Consider the following 16518-nt stretch of genomic DNA (forward strand, 5'->3'; position numbering starts at 1 on the left):
CATGTTTTGGCTATTTTCTTGATCGCAGATCCAGGTCTGGTTATATTACCAAGAGCCATTCGCTTTGAAATTGAACAAAGGCAAGGGCCAGACTTGAACACCGTCTCTCAACTGGGTCTGTGATACTTTATCACCATTCTTCCAATTTCTGATCATTCGTACTTCGCTCTCAGGACCCAGAGACGTCTTCAATTGACAATGAACTATAAATACCTGACATGATATATTATCAGCGAGCTTTCAAAATGTGGTTGTCAATACTTCACTCATGTTCAAGATATTTTCAATTGAAAACAAACTCAGACATTAGGCATTTATGAGCAGACTTTCAAATACTGGTCTTCCACACTATAATGATGAATGCCTGAAAGGAAGGCTCCAGGACTACACGCCTAAGAATTTGGGCCGAACAGGATGACCGTCTTTAAACTTGATAAAACTGGTAAATTAACTATGAAAAGAACCACATATTCAGTTTCTGATTATTGCCGCAATCATTTTCATTTTAATCTGCGTTCAATATAAATCGCTTTTCATGAATCAATAAAAAATAACATTTATGCAGTATTGATTGCGAATACCACGTTGCAGTTCGCCTCAACTAGGGGTCAGCGAAGTTGAATCTTGATCTACGCACGGGGATTCAGTTCCACAGTCAAAATTAGTTCCGTTTAAGTTTAAATCCAGCAAAGAATCAATCGCATTTAACTCACTCTTTAGAACTGTGGATTCAGTGTTATATCCATCATTTCAAAATGAATTATCTCTTCGGCGGTGAAATCATTGCCTAATCCACACTAATCCTCTCATATCAGATTATCTCAAATAATCTAAACTATGTGTCTTTGACTAGTTAATCGTATTATTCACATATTTACAATCCGACGTCTCCTATTGCTTTCACGTCGGTTTATTTCTGAAATAAAAAATAATTTTTTCACTTTTTCATTCGTCTTTAGTTTTGAGACCAAATGACTCCTTGTCATAGATAGAAACCTTTATAACTTGAATAATATGTAATTAATTATCTTCAATTCGCATTACATATATATATATCACTCATATAGTAATTAGAAATTGTTTCTAATAAATTAGCTTTAGTCTTATTTTCATACGTAAATACGATATCGAAATCTAATCGCTTGCACTACTATGCCTGGAGAGGGGAAATGTAACAACCGAAAATATTTGCAACAATGAATATGGTGAACCCCGATATACAGCCCTCCCATATACCGCCACCTCCAGGTTTTCTCAATGTACGTCTTTTTACAAATCCATTGTAAAACACCCCCGATATAACGCCATACTCTCTATACTGCAACCTCCGCCTACCACCAGGTTTTCTCAATGTACATCTCTAATCAAATACATAGTAAAACACCCCCAATATACCACTATACTCTCTATACTGCCACCCCTGCCAACCGCCAGGTTTTCTCAATGTACAACTCTTTACAAATATATAGTTAAACACCTCCAATATACCGTACCATACTCTATACCGCCAAAATCGTTCTGCACCGATGAGGGCGGTACATCGAGGATTGACTGTATATTTACTCATTACGAAATGAGATTTGTACTCGTATTTGCTATTATGATTTCTCAACGATTCGAACGCTCCGCCCGAGATTTACCTTCATAACTCCTCGACCGAAATAATCGGCGATCACAGAGAATCCGTCTTGAGACACTTTCAGTTGTTGTTGGAATTGTTCGCCGAGGGATCGACTCTGCTCCTGAGCGCGGATTATGTCGACGACTTTACGATTTTCGCCCGTACAAACGATACACTCGTTAGCGTTTTCGGCGTAGTTCTCCAAACATCTGAAAAAGCAAAATTTGTGATTTTTTACAACTACCGGTATTGAAGACATTAAATGTCTCAAAACGTCGAACCCGTTAATGACGCCGTAAGTGGCCCTCAGCGGGTTGTGGAACAGAAACCTTGAAACTGCTAATAATAACCTGTGTGGCCAGGGCTGCTAACCTCTAAAAAATGCTTCAGTAATAAATCAAATTATTTTCATCAACATTTCTTTGAAATATGAAAGAAAATGTTCAAATTAATCAGAAATAAACAGTAAGACCTTCAGTAACATGTTTCAGATTTCTGTTTGCATCAAACAAATCAATCAGTATTTTTCATCAAAACATAGTAACAAAATACTGAAAATCGGGAACAGTTGGCAGCTCTGTGTGGCCCTCGGAGGATTGAGGGGGAAAAGACGCCTTCAACCTGCTATGAATAATACCCTCAGCAGATCGAGAGTAAAAGATACCTCAAACTTGCTAATAATACCTCGTGTGGATTTCATACCTGTTTTTAAGAGCGGTGCTCAGCGGGTTGAGGAGAAAAGATACCTCAAACCTGCTAGTAATAGTGGCACTCAGTAGGTTACAGAAATGAACTCTTTCTACTTACTGATGATGGTAGGAATGTTGACACAGGAAATGCACGGATGGTAATTCTAAATCGTGTTTACAGACGCAACATTTCGAAACTTGGAATATTTTCGCCGAAGTATTGATCTCTTCGATTTGTTTACGCATTTTCTCCGTTTCGGTTTTGTATTGTTTGATCAGACGTTCGTCCTCTGATATTTGGTCGTTTTCCAGTTGCATTCGACGCGTGATGTAATCCTAGAAAACAGAAACCGGAATACAGTCGACTCACTCCTAACGATCACCCGGTCCTGAGAGTGCCTGGTTCGCGGCGCTCTGTATACAGCATGTTCTATGAGCTCTCAAATTGTTTTTTCAAGAGTTTACTGGGCACAGATGATCAACTTTTAGCGAAAGTTCTAAGGTGCTTCTAGAGAATTGAATTTGCTGCCAGCTTGATAACACGGTGCCAATTGTCAAATACAAATATACTCGCAGGTCGACACTGGAGCTGTTACATAATCAGCCTTTGTTTAAAATTGACCAATGAGCCTTGAGAATGAATTGAGTTTGCGCACATTCCAGCCAGTCAGAAACTGTGTTATTCGCGTGCGCTATATGCAAATATATAATTGTGAATAGGAAGAATCAGCTACATTAGTAGTGTCACTGGTGAAAGAACTGGACATACGAGTATAGTACAATAACCACACTCAAACGTGGTGGACGGATAATAGGATAAAAACCCACTATATACATAATTATAGAGATCATCGTCAGGGGGCGATTTCCACACACCTGACGATGATCTCTAGGGTGAGATCGAAACGTTGTGTATTTTATATGTTTTAGATTTTTTTATTAAATAAATCATCGATTTTAAAATTCTTTTAATTTGTATATAGTGGGTTTTTATTCTATTGTACATGATATTAGTAGCTGGGCAGCAAATGTGTTAATAATCTCCCGCCCTTATGTACGCTGAACTGACCTTGATAACGGCTAAAGTAGCGGTTGAATTGTTGGCTAGAGTTTGCACGACTAACAGCGGCGGTAACAGATTCTGTTCGTCGATGTGAGTCAACACTTCCATGATCTGAGTACGACAGTTATCCTCGCGTTTCGCGAAATACGACAACGCCTGAACCCATAAACTAGGATCGGTCATCCTATGAATAACAAAAATAATACATCATTCTATTGAATAGAATATCGTGTTATCAGTAACAGGATTTTCAGCGTCTTACAAAGACGTCAGGGAGATATGATATCTCCAGGTGGCCACTTTTATTTGACATATTTTTTCCCCGATTATCCCCTGATCTTTAACTTGATCTTTTTTTTGAAAATTCCCTGACTTTTCAAGGAAAAGGAAATTCTCTGACTTTTCCCTGATTTTCAGGTAAGTGGCCATCGTATTAATGGATTGGGAATTTCAACACTACACTGTGAGGGGTGTTTCACGAGGATTCACCAGGTATCGCAAGTAGTCAATTGCCAGGAACACTCGCAAAAAATGGAGCCTAAATCCGAGTATACAGAAATTAACTTGAAACTCTTACCCAAATTTCTTGCATTTACTGATAATATCGATATACTCGCTGTGTTCCATGTGATATCTCAGAATCTGTGAATATCTGAAACACCACAAAATATTTATTCAAATCTTGAATTAATCTGTTGAATAGTTTTTGACCAAGAATTCAGTGTTTTTCACTTACAATTTCGCCTTTTCGTACATGAAAAGAATTCCATCTTTGAAGTCGTTCATTTGGCATAGAACTAGCGCTTGGTTGACGTCGTAACCAGCCTGTCGCCATAAAAAATAGTTGTTAAATTTAAAACTTTTAACATTGAAATTAGCCAAATCATAAATTTCACTAGATGATAAAACTTTTTCAATCAGAAATAAATGTCAAGTATCTCAGGAAATCTACAAGTTGTGCGACTGTAGTGTCAAATGATAATGGTAAACCTCACTCACTTCTGGATTTTGTAATAAATCTAATAACTTTCGCTCTTTAGTCGTTTTCCTCTGAAACAAAGTCGAAAAAACATCATAATTCATAGATTGATAATTCATGATAATTTGGCCACTTTTGACTTGGTTGCTTTTTCCCTGACTAACCCCTGACACGCGTGTTGTTGTTTTTCCTGACTTGCTCTGCTGAGAATTCGATCAGTGAACTCAAATACCGGTGAAACTCAAATACCGGTTTCATAAAACAGATGGACACTGTTTGATTTTACCCGCGATCTAACAATCTCAACAAATTTCACTGATATTGTCCCGATTTTCTCCTATTTCATAAATCCCTAACTTTTTAAAAGAAAAGAAAACCTCCTGACTATTCCCTGATTTCCACGTTAAGTGGCCAACCCGATTATTCACAGGGAGTAACCGATGAAAAAATTAATGGACATACGGTACTCACCGATGGGTCTTTCTCATGAGTGATCTCCTGAAGGTAAAGTTCTATAAGAGTTGTGTAGACTAAACTCGGCGAATTCGGTTGAACCTGAAAACAGTTCCACACGTTTCAAATTTCTGTTTCTCAAGAGTTAATATCTTAAATGAACAAATTTCTACGAATGAGCGACTTACTCTGACCATGTGCTCGAGAAATTCTGTCAATCTTTCCGAATTATTCACGAATATATGAATGAACTCGTCGGCGTACGATTTCTGAACTCTCGCAGTTAGCGACGAATCAATCACTGAAAACATCGGTCAGAAAATTCAGACGCAAAATCGCAGTCTGGTCCGCAAAATATCTGAGCAAACTAAGAAGCCGTCTGTACATAGACCGTTGGCCATCTTCGGTTGATAATGATACTGTGGAACCTCGTTACAACGAACTTGGATATGATTCAGCAGTTATAACAAATATAGAATTTCGCCCCGAGTAAGAAAATTTGATTAATCTCATTCTGGATATAACGAACTATCGGTTATATATATATATATATATAACATATTTTCTGGTCCCCAGGGGCCGGTTCCATAGTCACGACTTAAGACCAAAAGTGGTCTGAAAACCTTAAGACTGGTCTTAAGTTGTTAGATTGGCTATAGAACTAAGTTTGTCTTAGACCGGTCTTAAGTCTATGCTCTGTCTATGGAACCGGCCCCTGAAGTAACGAGGTTCCACTGTATGATGATGATGATGATATGATATTAACTTGTTTTTCTAGAATAATTGTTTTGAGAAATGAAACATTAACGAACCCATTCCCAGTGCAGAGTGCAAGCTGGTTTCATCGACAATGGGTTCTGAAAATTTGAAACCCTGATTTAATACAAAATTGCCGTGGCAAATTCATTAATCATCAAGGTCAAGGAGGAGCAACATTTTCCGGCTAGACGACGTGCATATCGATGGGACAACTCTGATCAAAATTCAGTTCATTTTCAATCAACTTTCATCAAGCTTTTTAACTTTCCTTTGATAGAAATCAGATAAATCATGCTTCAGTCTCGATAAATTCCGAATGATCTTCAGGGTTCACATAAAGTCTATTCACCATTCATAGAATTGGTGCAATTAAGAATAGATTTTAACTGAATCTGAGAAGAAATCTGGCATCTGAGTGCCGGCTAGTGACACCTGGTGAATCAAATCTGAAACTTCAATTGCCACAGTCAAAGAAAGAGCCCTCATTAGAAGTATGACAGCTAATGGCGAATATATCAAATCTATTAGATAGTTTACTACACTTACTATTCGAAGGTCTATAATCAGTGCAGAGTCGTTTCAGTAATTCTGTAGTTTGTATCGGTACCTCACTCATCAGAACTTTACCGTAGGTTTTCAAATTATGTTCAGCCTGTGAAAAAATACAGTAGACTACGTCTCTTATTGCGCTTAAGTTGAAACTGGTTAAAAAAAACTGAGTAAGAGTTTGTGAAATACGATAGTAGACTCTGTCTCTTATTGCGGCTGAGACTGGTAAAATACTACCCACACATGGTGTTGAATACTGACTGAGAGTTTGTGAAATACAGTAGACCCAGTCTCTTACTGCGGCAAAGTTGAGACTGGTAAAATCCTACCCCGACTTGGTGTTAAATACTGACTGAGAGTTTGTGAAATACAGTAGACCCAGTCTCTTACTGCAGCAAAGTTGAGTCTGGTAAAATTCTAACCCAGGTTGGTGTTGAATACTGAGTAAGAGTTTGGAAATACAGTAGACTCGGTCTCTTTCTGCGGTTGAGACTGGTAAAATCCTACCCAGACTCGGCATTAAACATCGAGTAAGAGTTTATGAAAACGTATCTCACCTGATCGAACTCTAATTTTCCAATGTACTCTAGGGCCGCTTTATAATCTTTGATGTCCTCGAGTTGTATTTTCAAATACCAGTCGTGTTGCTGGTGTGTTTCCGCCAGATAGAGGGCGTGTTCGTAGTAACCTGCTTGGCGACAAACTTTAATCGCGGTTTCCACGTCGAAATCAACCTCGCGATCTTTCGTCTGAAAATTGAAAAAGATTCTGTACAATTTTTGTAAATCTGGCAAATGAGGATTCATTAGTGTGCAGTAGATCAACTACTGTAGCAATAGGGGATTCAAATTGTGGCAAGTGAGGATCCACCAGCTGTCACTAGCGTGCAGTAGGACATCAACTAATGTTCGAATAGAGGATTCTACTAGGCAAGGAATTGATGCGTACCTTGATAAAAGCGTCGAGTTTAGAATCATCTTTCAGTTTAGTGTAACAGTTCAACAGTAACGTAGTGTGGTCTTCAGTCGCTAACATTGCCTTGTGTAACGCCTGCAGATAGGCCGTCAAATTGTGGATCCTCTGAGCATCTAAAAACTAGAGAAAGGAGAACAAAAATTTTACCTCAGAAAATTTGAAACTCGACTGTGAACAATACGCTTTATGCGTGTATCAATCTTGATCCTCTTTCACACATTTGATACTTTATCACTATTATGATTCTAATATTTGATCATTTAGACTTCGCATGTGTACGAGAGTCAGCGACAACGTTTATTTGGAAGATGACTACAAACGCCAGACATTTGACATTTTATGAGCGTTCTTTCAAAAAGTGATCGTCCACAGACATTTTCAATTGAGAATGAACGAACAGCAAACGCCGGACATTAGACAATTTATCAGCCAATTTTCAAATATTGATCATCCACACACTTCACACCATAAGGGCTGTTCCAGACTGTAGATCAATACCTGCTTTATACAATACAAATTATTTTTATAATAATTATGTTTACTCACCTTCCTGATGACGTAAGAAGCCTCTAATTTGCCAATTGTTTTGATATATTCGCTGATCGCGCCGTCGTGATCGCCTTTACTGTATAAATGATCACCATATTGTCGGAATATATCGATCAAACCGTCCTGATCATACTGCTGTCGTTTGGCCAAACTAAACACACGTAAACAAACATCACCGTTTAAAAATTGACGTAAATTATAAAATCAGAATGTTAAAATGGAGCTTACAAAATTTTTCTTAGAACATTTCTTTTTTTAAAACAAAATCAAGTATTTAACAGTTACTCACTTGATCGCTAACGGGTAAAGATTTTTTCGGAATAACATGTCGAGTTTGGTTTGAGTGTCTTTTTCTTGTAGGTGGTACAACTGAAACGAAAATCAGACATGAGATTATCATCTAGGCGAGCAGATATTCGAGGGAGGTTGGTTTCCTTAGACAAATGACTAATTCAACTGAAGAAATCGACGATTATGAAGTAAAACTAACGACGGATTTTGTTGTTTCGATTCAAATGCTTCCAGATATTCTCAAAACAAGATTTATTTTCTTAAAGTCATATGTGCTGTCTGTAGTAGCTAGAATATAATCACTGAGGAGAAACCTTTCGAGTGGAATTCACTTGGGGAAAACATTTTCACTTCACAGTGAATTCCAACTTCCCCAAAATCAACTGCTCATTGATTGTATTGCTAGACTACTCTCTAGGAAATCTGTTATGAAAATAGCTGATATCAGAACGATAACCACACTCAAACTTGGTGAACGGAAAATAAGATAAAAACCCACTATCTACGAATTAAAAGAATTTAAAAACAAGAATTTATTTATTCAATCTAAAATATATAGAATACAGGACGAATTATATCTCACCCTAGAAATCATCGTCAGGTGTCGTGTATTCTATATATTTTAGATTGAATAAATAAATTCTTGTTTTTAAATTCTTTTAATCTGTAGATAGTCGGTTTTTATCTTAACAGCTGATATCATTTGAACCCTGTAGTTTCCTTCGTACAAAGGGCTTTTTCTTAAAAATGCGGGAGGCTGTTGAGGCGAAACTTTCGAAGCAGACGAACCTTTCTATCGCCCCCGACGACGTAGAGCGAGCCCCATTCGCAGACGACGTCGATCACTTCCGGAATCGGCGCCGAATACGCGATAAACTTATTGTTTATATCGTAAACCGTGACTAGATTCAAATCGAAACCTTGAGCGCTGAAATCAGATCCAAACAAATTGAAATTAAATTGAATCCGTTACGACAGGACTTTCAGGAAATATTTCATCCATTTCGTTAAAGAATTCTTACTTCGGTCGAGCTAAAACTTTGTTGTCTTTGCTGACGACGACCAGGTAACCGCGGAACCAGTGCAATTGTAGTTTGTCGCTGTCGAAAGCCAAACACTGACCCCGTTCATCAGGTTGATAGAAATATACAGCCTAAAATGAACGAATATAGATAAATATGTTTACAAGCAGCGACTAAATTTCTATGATAGAACCTGGGGTCACTCTGACATATCTGTGGATGTCATGATTTGGATATTTTCGGAGCCACTCCTATTCTATACATGCGCGATAACTAGATAGTGGTATCCTATGATTGAATTTGAATACAATGCAAAGAAACATCTGCAACTTTCTAGTTTAAACACAACTGATCAGCTACAAACTAGGTTTGAAGAATATTCACAATGATACAAATGTGACCTAAGAGTGACGACTTTCAAATGATCTTAGTTTCACTGAAAAGCTGGATTCACCGTACGATTGATTTTGAAGATATTTGAATTGATGATTTTGTGCAACTGTCTCTATGTTGCCCCCCCCCCCATAATTAACCGTCTCATTCAAAAACAACTGATTTTATTTGAGAAGATACACAATATCCGTGTATGATGATGATGAGAGAAATCCCACAATAACGAAGCCAAGATTGAAAAATTCTATATCAGAATGATTGTATTTGAGGAGCGACGTTTCGGCTAACAACTGTAACCCATCATCAGTACGCCTGATGATGGCTAACAGTTGTTAGCCGAAACGTCGCTCCTCAAATACAATCATTCTGATATAGAATTTTTCAACTGATTTTAACACCATCCACTTACGTCGTTTCGACCGATGACAAACTGATGATCCAAGGTCACGTCCGTCTGCACCGAGCATTTCATCGCGCAACCGTGACGATCCAATATCGCCTGAAATACAATAAAATCAGTCCGAAAATGATGAAGATGGCCCAATGAATCGAATAATCATTTCCATTTGAAAATATTGGTTGAAAACAATTTTCTAAATCACTACCTTCTTGTCTTTGTCTTTATCTTTCGCGCCAACGGTTATCGCCATAGTTACGTGTTCAGTCGAGAGGAACACGATCGGACTGTTGCCGACCATTCGAATCGCGATTCCAGTGATTCGATGTTGACCTTCATGCACCAGACGCTGTTTACTGTGTCTGAAAAATTTAAAATCTTTTAAAATTTCATCAGATTTGCCTTTTTTAGAAAACTTTTTCCAAATTTTGTTTGTACTGTCTTCAAGATTTCATACGAAAGTCCAATCGAACTTACCGTTCTTTGGTGACATCTCCTTTAAACAATACGACTGATCCATTTTCGAATCCAACCGCTAAATAGTTTAGATTCTCGTGCACAGAGATGCAAGTAACCTGAGAACGTAACCGAATTCATTAATACAAACATCTGTTATTTCAAGGGATAAAATGAGGTTATGCTAACTTACCGGAGTTGGATTATTTCCCGGAATCGCTCGAACTATTCTCGAACAAGTTGGAATTCCACTTTTGTCGATCTGAAAATTCAAGGATAATATAAATTTTATTTTCAGTCATCCTTGTTGGGAGGGGTGAGGTCCTATTTTGATGTTACTACCTTATCGAGGTTCCAAACTTTGATCAAAGGGTTTGTCCCTGGTTCATCTTCCTGAAATCAATCAAATTTTTTCAATAAATCAGCAATTCTGCTTAACACTTTCATGCATTTTATTCCACCCAATATCAATCAACCTTCGCTACTGAATCACTCAAAAGTTGATATTGAATCAAGTCTAAAATTGTCTAAAAATGTATGACGTTCCTAAATTGTTTGATTGGTTATACCACTAATTGGTCTTGATGTTAAGCCTTCACCGTTGCAGTGTAGGGCTAATTGCACAGTGCACAGTCATGCTTCTAGATTTAAGCCCAGTCATAAGACAATCTAAGTTCTATAGCCAATCTTTTAACCCTTTCAGTGCATCTACACCGCAATGTCGTGTATAAATCAGTGATAGATTTTGCTAGTACACCGCACTGTGGTGTATTGATGAAATGAGTAATTAGCTCTTTTGAAAAATGGCAGCACCTGTCAAACATAGTGAAATATTAGTAACTAACGATACACCGCGCTGCGGTGTAGACACACTTTAGTGGTATTCCCCGTTATTCAACAAACTAGGGCGGAATTTTCAAAAATTTTCAAATTATCTCCAGCACTTTAGGGTATTAATTAGTCAGCACTGAAAGGGTTAAAGACTTATTTCAGGATTTAAAACCACTTTAAAAATTAGCCTAAATCATGAATGTACAACTGGGCTGGGTTTTGAATTTAGACCCATTTCACATTATGAAAAGTCATAATATTTCCACAGGTTGTCACTCACCCCGACTGTAACTAGAATGTTATGTTGTTTGAGTTGGAATAAATGCGTGACTCTGATGGCGTACGCGGCGAACGACGTCACTTGTAACTGACGGTTAATGAAATACAACTTCCCCTCGCAATCAGCGATGAGAATCTGACCGCGACCACTCGCGCAGGCGGTCACTATCACCTCCTGAAAATATCAAATCAAAACATTTCTAGGTTAATGGCATAGGCTAGTGTAGCATTCAGGGTTTTTTCCACCTTAAAATAGGGATTGATCCTGTTATTTTATTTTATTGGTAGATTTTGTTTGATTTGTTGTAGGCCTAACTTGGTGTACGTACAAATCTCTCACACCTGCCGGGAACGAAACAGGGGGTTTGCTTTTGAAATATGAAACCTAAGTACAGATTTTTTAGTTTTATGGTAAGGGTAATGAAGGGGTTTAGAAGGCTAGGGGTTAGGTTTCTTTAAAGGGGTAGGTTTAGGTAAGGGTCTTGGTTGAAAGGTTAGCTTTCTCTTCCATCATCGTGCCGTGTCATTCATTATTCTTATCGACTTACCCGAAGTTTATCAAAAGGTTCATCTGTTCCAGGGAGTTTGACAACTTCTTTGTCGAAGAAATTAAATCTTTTCCACTGAAAAACGAGTCAATGAACGCTGTCAGTACTATTTCGGAGAATTCTTAAACTGAACGGTAGAAGGCTAGACTACACTTTCGGCAACAAATCGAGTTAAATAAACAGTTTAGTCAATTAATTAAAGTTCGCTGGTTCAAAAATTAATTCTATTTACTCATTCTTGATTTGATGATACTCCAGAAATTATCTGTCAACGAAATAAATTAGCAAAATACCTGAAAAATAGCCATCCTCTTTTCCTCTTACTTTTGACAGCGCTCAAAGCGATGCCTTTAGTCTACTGCGCTACTTCACTCCGCGTACTCGAGATTGGCATCATACCTACCGCGCCTATTCCGCGTACTTTAGTAAGTGAAATTGTTAATCCGAATGCGACACGTCGAGTAGTCCAACCGAATGCGTCCTCGCTTGCCAGGGTTTGATTGCCTCCGTCCCAATATAGAATAGGGTCCAACCGAGCAATGGAATGGTCCACGCTTGCACCTGATTGGCGAGAAAAAACTGATCAGCATACAAAACCAGAAGTCTCATGGAACCATTGGAAAATTCAAAGTTTCACTAACTGGTCGAATTTCCTTCAAAAATTTCTTAAATAAAAGAAATTGCACTTCGAACAATAAGAGAAAAATCCTTTCGGTGTATAAAGCTTACTTATTTATTTTAGACGTAATACATTTTTAATAAAAGATTTGTCGAATAAGGCCCACTTTCATGAAAATCCCTGTTAAAATGAGACTGGGCCTGGGAACACGTGAGGGGTTGGTTACAATGATTTTTAACAAGCACCAACTTAATGAGATTAAAATTAACAAGGCATAGGTTACTAATATACTAGTAACTAATTCAATAGAATCTTGCATTTATGATGATGGATGCCTCCTAAATCCCCCTATGACATCAACAAATTTGATCTAAAGATCAAATCACTAGTAAGCAATTTGATGATGTCATAAGACGGATTTCTAGGTATCATCTTTCACAGAAGAATCTACAAGCTAACATACTTTTCCATTATCATATTCGGGTCTTAAAAGAGACTAGAGACGTTATGACTTTCTACACGATCATTCAGTATAAAAATTTCAAAACAAAAACATAAAAGACATCATTTAACACACTGATAGCACCAATACCATTGACTGCCAGCTGGGTGGGGTTTATACTGTCCCTTTCGGACAAGTGGCCAATTTTCTCACTGCCGCCTTTCTCCTCGTGAAAAAATAACCAATAACCCCTCACATTCTAAACCACATTTGGTCGAATTGATTTCTTCCAAATTTTATCTTCTGACACCGAAGTGAGGCAGTGTTTACTGCACAACCAGAGTGCGAGGTAGCCGAAGTCTGTGGTAGAATTTTTTCAGTGTCCGTTAATCTCTTTTGAGTGTCACAAGTATCGATTGCATTTTTCACTCGAGTATTTTTCTTTTTTGGTTCAAACGCTGGTTGTTCGCAGTGAACTGTAAATACAGAATTCAGAAATAAGCATTACCGGTAGTTATCACCCTGCACTCCACTATTTTTCGCTAATGACCTTTTCACTCGAATGAATTTAGTCAGATAACTTTTCTCCACCTGTAAATACCCCTCATTTTAGTTTTGCTGTATTTTTCAATCTTTATAAATTGATATCGATTTCAATCTTCTAAATACGTAAGATCTATGTTGATCGTAAAAAACTTAGTCATTTCAGAAGGTGAAATGGTCTTTTATCCAAACCACCCAAAATAATTCTAAGAAACAGAAGTAATAGTAAATGTACAGAAGTTAGTTAGTTATTATGTACAGTAACAGTTCTTTATAATGGCACTATTGGGACCAATGAAAAATGATGGTATTAAAGAATTTAGCATTAGCGTTATATAGAAAGGTATTTTCAATGAATCTGAGTTGGATTGAATGAATTAGTTTTCTAAACGTTTGCGTTGAGTGAGCACAGGTATTAACTAGGGGTTCAGGGAGACCATGCCCACTTGAGAAGTGGTTTCAAAAGCTCAACAATCTAACAGTTTCAATATTCAACACCCCCATATATACCATATACAAAAACCAATGACCTTGAAACTCACCACAATCATAGAACATGTCAGCAGCTACGATTTTGTAATTTATTGTGGTAACAAAATATGCCTAGTTACCCAAACCGTAAGGAAATACTAAGTTATTCTACTATTCAACGCCCCCTAGTGACTATATAGAATAACTAATGACCTTGAAACTCACCACAATCATAGATCGTGGTTCCTACAGAACCATCGATATGAAATTTGAGGGGTATTTGAGGGGCTTTTGAGGGTATGTTCACCAAATTTGAGGGTCATTTTTAACGACGAAAACCTAATTGATACACAAAACAGTACCAGTAGAATACTTGGCATGTTCATAGAACATGTCAGCAGTTACGATTTTGTAATTGATTGTGATAATAAAACATGCCTTGGTACCTATTCAACATGGAAATACGACGGACGAAAAGTAAACGCAATAGCCCGCTGGGCTAAAGTGGGCCAAAAAGGAGGATGGCAGCTTTATAAAAGACTTTCACTCTACCTATCGATAGCGATGGCGTCGTCGTACGTAGGTGGTGGAGCCGGTACGACCTGTTCGTACGAGGGCGGAGGAGAGCTGTAAGCAGCAGCAGACGGATTGTTGTCTTCAGATCGTCGTCGTCGGCTCGTTTCGGCTAGTCTCGCCGGTCCCAACTCGGTCGAATAATCTAATATTCGAGGCTCGTACGTTCTCGTTTGATCTGAAATGGAAAGATTTTCGAAAAACTATTTCTTATTTCGAAACTTCGCTCTTTTAATTCAAACCCTCAGACCACTGGTGGTCATAAAACCTGGTCTATAAAACCCACCCTCGGAGTTTAAGTTCAAACTGATCAATAAATTTACCAGCCCATGCAGATGCTAACAGTGTCTAGGGTTGAAAATAAACTGTTCTCTGAAACCAGCCTCAAAGCCCAGTTTCACAAAAAGGATTAAGGCCTAAATCGATTTAAGATAAACTGAATTAATGAAGTAAGTTTAACCTTTTTGGAAAACGGGGTCCAGGGGTTTTAAGTTAAAACTGATCTCTGAAACCAGCCTCAGGGTTGGTTTCATGAAAAAGTTTTTAAGCTCATATCAGTTGTTAAGTTTGAATTGTTTTCCTCATTGAAAACAAGAACTAACCAATGGCAATTACACTAAAAATATTAGTTAAACTTCTTCGTGAAACTGGATCCAGGGATAAAAGTTGAAACTGGTTTACGCAACCCAGCCCCCGTGATAAAAGTTTAAACCGGTCTATAAAACCAGTCACTGGTCTTAACCACAGGAGGATGAATTAAGTGGTTACCTTGCGGGTTAAGATGAATCGCTTGGAATGGCCGTGCTCTTTCCGAAGGCATTTCGTCCCCCATCGTCGGTCCATTAACCGTAATATCTCGTGAGGGATCACACAAGGCGCGCATCCCGCGTATAACCTTCCGTTTATACCCGATCGCGATCTTCGTGCAAATCATCGTCGGCACGGCGGCCATCAGATCGGTAACCGCGGCAACGATCGCCGGAATCGCCGCGAACGACATCATCAAATAACCGTCGCATTCTCGTTTCAACGTCGGAAACTCCTTCAATTGTTCGCCGCGGTAATCGTAACATTTCTCGGCGCCGACCGACGCGGCGATATCGCGAGCGTTCACCGAAAACCCGATCACCGTCGACGCGTACATCGTGCAGAAAAAACAACAACGGAAATTGCGTTTTAAAAAACGCCCGGCCGGATGGTAGTAGTTCGATAAACTGATGATCAGAGCCACGGAGTAGACGATCAGCTGACCGACGTACAAGAAACCGAGGAACATCACGTAGCCTGTTTGCTCGCCGAGATAGATGAACACGATCGGTAGAATCGAAACGGCAAACGCGAGCACGTGCAAAATTGGTCCGAACGAGACCCAGTGTTTCGAACAGCACGGCAGATCGTTGACGACCGCTCGGTCGACGTCGTCCCAATTATTACGAGCATCATCACGCTGGCTCACTCTCCTAGACATTTCTGGAAAGTCTCTTCTACTGCTGGAAAGAAAATACGATGGTTAATTCTAATCGTTTTTAATGGGATTCGAACTCGATTATTGAAGGAAACCCGTTCAAAACCCGATTTGCTTTTAATTCAGCCTCACGAATACCTACATCTATATATCATTTTCTTCAGAAAATTATTTCCTTTCGGGAATTTGAGCCTATGTTTAGTTTACCTGAGTTTGAAATCTTTTAGGAATGAAAAAGCGATGCAAATCGGGAAGTCATTAAAAATCGCACCGCTCAATCAACAGGTGACGGTTTGACGCAATGAAGCAGGGCACATAGATTTCTGTGCACCGTCAAGAGGGTGGCTTCGAATCCCAGCTGAGGCAACACAATTAGAATGTCAAATAGACAACACAATCTAACAATCTAACTAGATTGTCAAATAGACAACTTGAACTTAAACATATATTTATTGTGCCGTATATAACGTTTATACATAGGATAAGACATGCAATAAATTTACAGAACAAAACATTGAAGAATGACATTTAATATAAAGTGTATAAGGCAT

At 38.4% G+C, this 16518-nt stretch overlaps 2 protein-coding genes across 2 annotated transcripts; both read right to left on the reverse strand.

Moving 5' to 3' along the window:
• Positions 1 to 260: 260 nt before the first annotated feature.
• Positions 261 to 12200, reverse strand: LOC141909675 (vacuolar protein sorting-associated protein 11 homolog). The gene is made up of 25 exons (XM_074800239.1): positions 12148 to 12200; positions 11855 to 11929; positions 11308 to 11481; positions 10539 to 10589; positions 10390 to 10458; positions 10218 to 10315; positions 9949 to 10102; positions 9753 to 9842; positions 8951 to 9081; positions 8718 to 8856; positions 7927 to 8006; positions 7635 to 7788; positions 7062 to 7208; positions 6671 to 6862; positions 6111 to 6216; positions 5618 to 5662; positions 4994 to 5106; positions 4824 to 4907; positions 4373 to 4423; positions 4110 to 4198; positions 3951 to 4025; positions 3380 to 3557; positions 2429 to 2646; positions 1641 to 1830; positions 261 to 916 (listed from the first exon to the last, which is right to left on the reverse strand). The coding sequence occupies exons 1-25, from the start codon at positions 12160 to 12162 to the stop codon at positions 911 to 913; spliced, it is 2724 nt and encodes a 907-aa protein (XP_074656340.1). The 5' UTR covers positions 12163 to 12200; the 3' UTR covers positions 261 to 910.
• A 373-nt stretch (positions 12201 to 12573) lies between these two features.
• On the reverse strand, positions 12574 to 16244 carry LOC141909982 (uncharacterized). The gene is made up of 4 exons (XM_074800671.1): positions 16175 to 16244; positions 15271 to 15989; positions 14482 to 14680; positions 12574 to 13391 (listed from the first exon to the last, which is right to left on the reverse strand). The coding sequence occupies exons 2-4, from the start codon at positions 15968 to 15970 to the stop codon at positions 13367 to 13369; spliced, it is 924 nt and encodes a 307-aa protein (XP_074656772.1). The 5' UTR covers positions 15971 to 15989; positions 16175 to 16244; the 3' UTR covers positions 12574 to 13366.
• Positions 16245 to 16518: the final 274 nt, after the last annotated feature.

Source organism: Tubulanus polymorphus, chromosome 8, assembly GCF_964204645.1.
Source record: "Tubulanus polymorphus chromosome 8, tnTubPoly1.2, whole genome shotgun sequence".
Lineage (NCBI taxonomy): Eukaryota > Metazoa > Nemertea > Palaeonemertea > Tubulaniformes > Tubulanidae > Tubulanus > Tubulanus polymorphus.

Bases quoted from the DNA above. Each gene is read 5' to 3' on its own strand.
- LOC141909675 (XM_074800239.1), bottom strand. The intron at 5,107-5,617 runs GTTCGTTAATGT...CGATGTTTTCAG, and splicing joins GCACTCTGCACTGGGAATGG to TGATTGATTCGTCGCTAACT. The intron at 3,558-3,950 runs GTAAGAGTTTCA...TGTTATTCATAG, and splicing joins AGTAAATGCAAGAAATTTGG to GATGACCGATCCTAGTTTAT.
- LOC141909982 (XM_074800671.1), bottom strand. From the start codon at position 15,970: ATGTCTAGGAGAGTGAGCCAGCGTGATGATGCTCGTAATAATTGGGAC. The intron at 14,681-15,270 runs GTAACCACTTAA...TTTCCATTTCAG, and splicing joins GATTCATCTTAACCCGCAAG to ATCAAACGAGAACGTACGAG. The intron at 13,392-14,481 runs GTAGAGTGAAAG...CTGTATTTACAG, and splicing joins GACGCCATCGCTATCGATAG to TTCACTGCGAACAACCAGCG.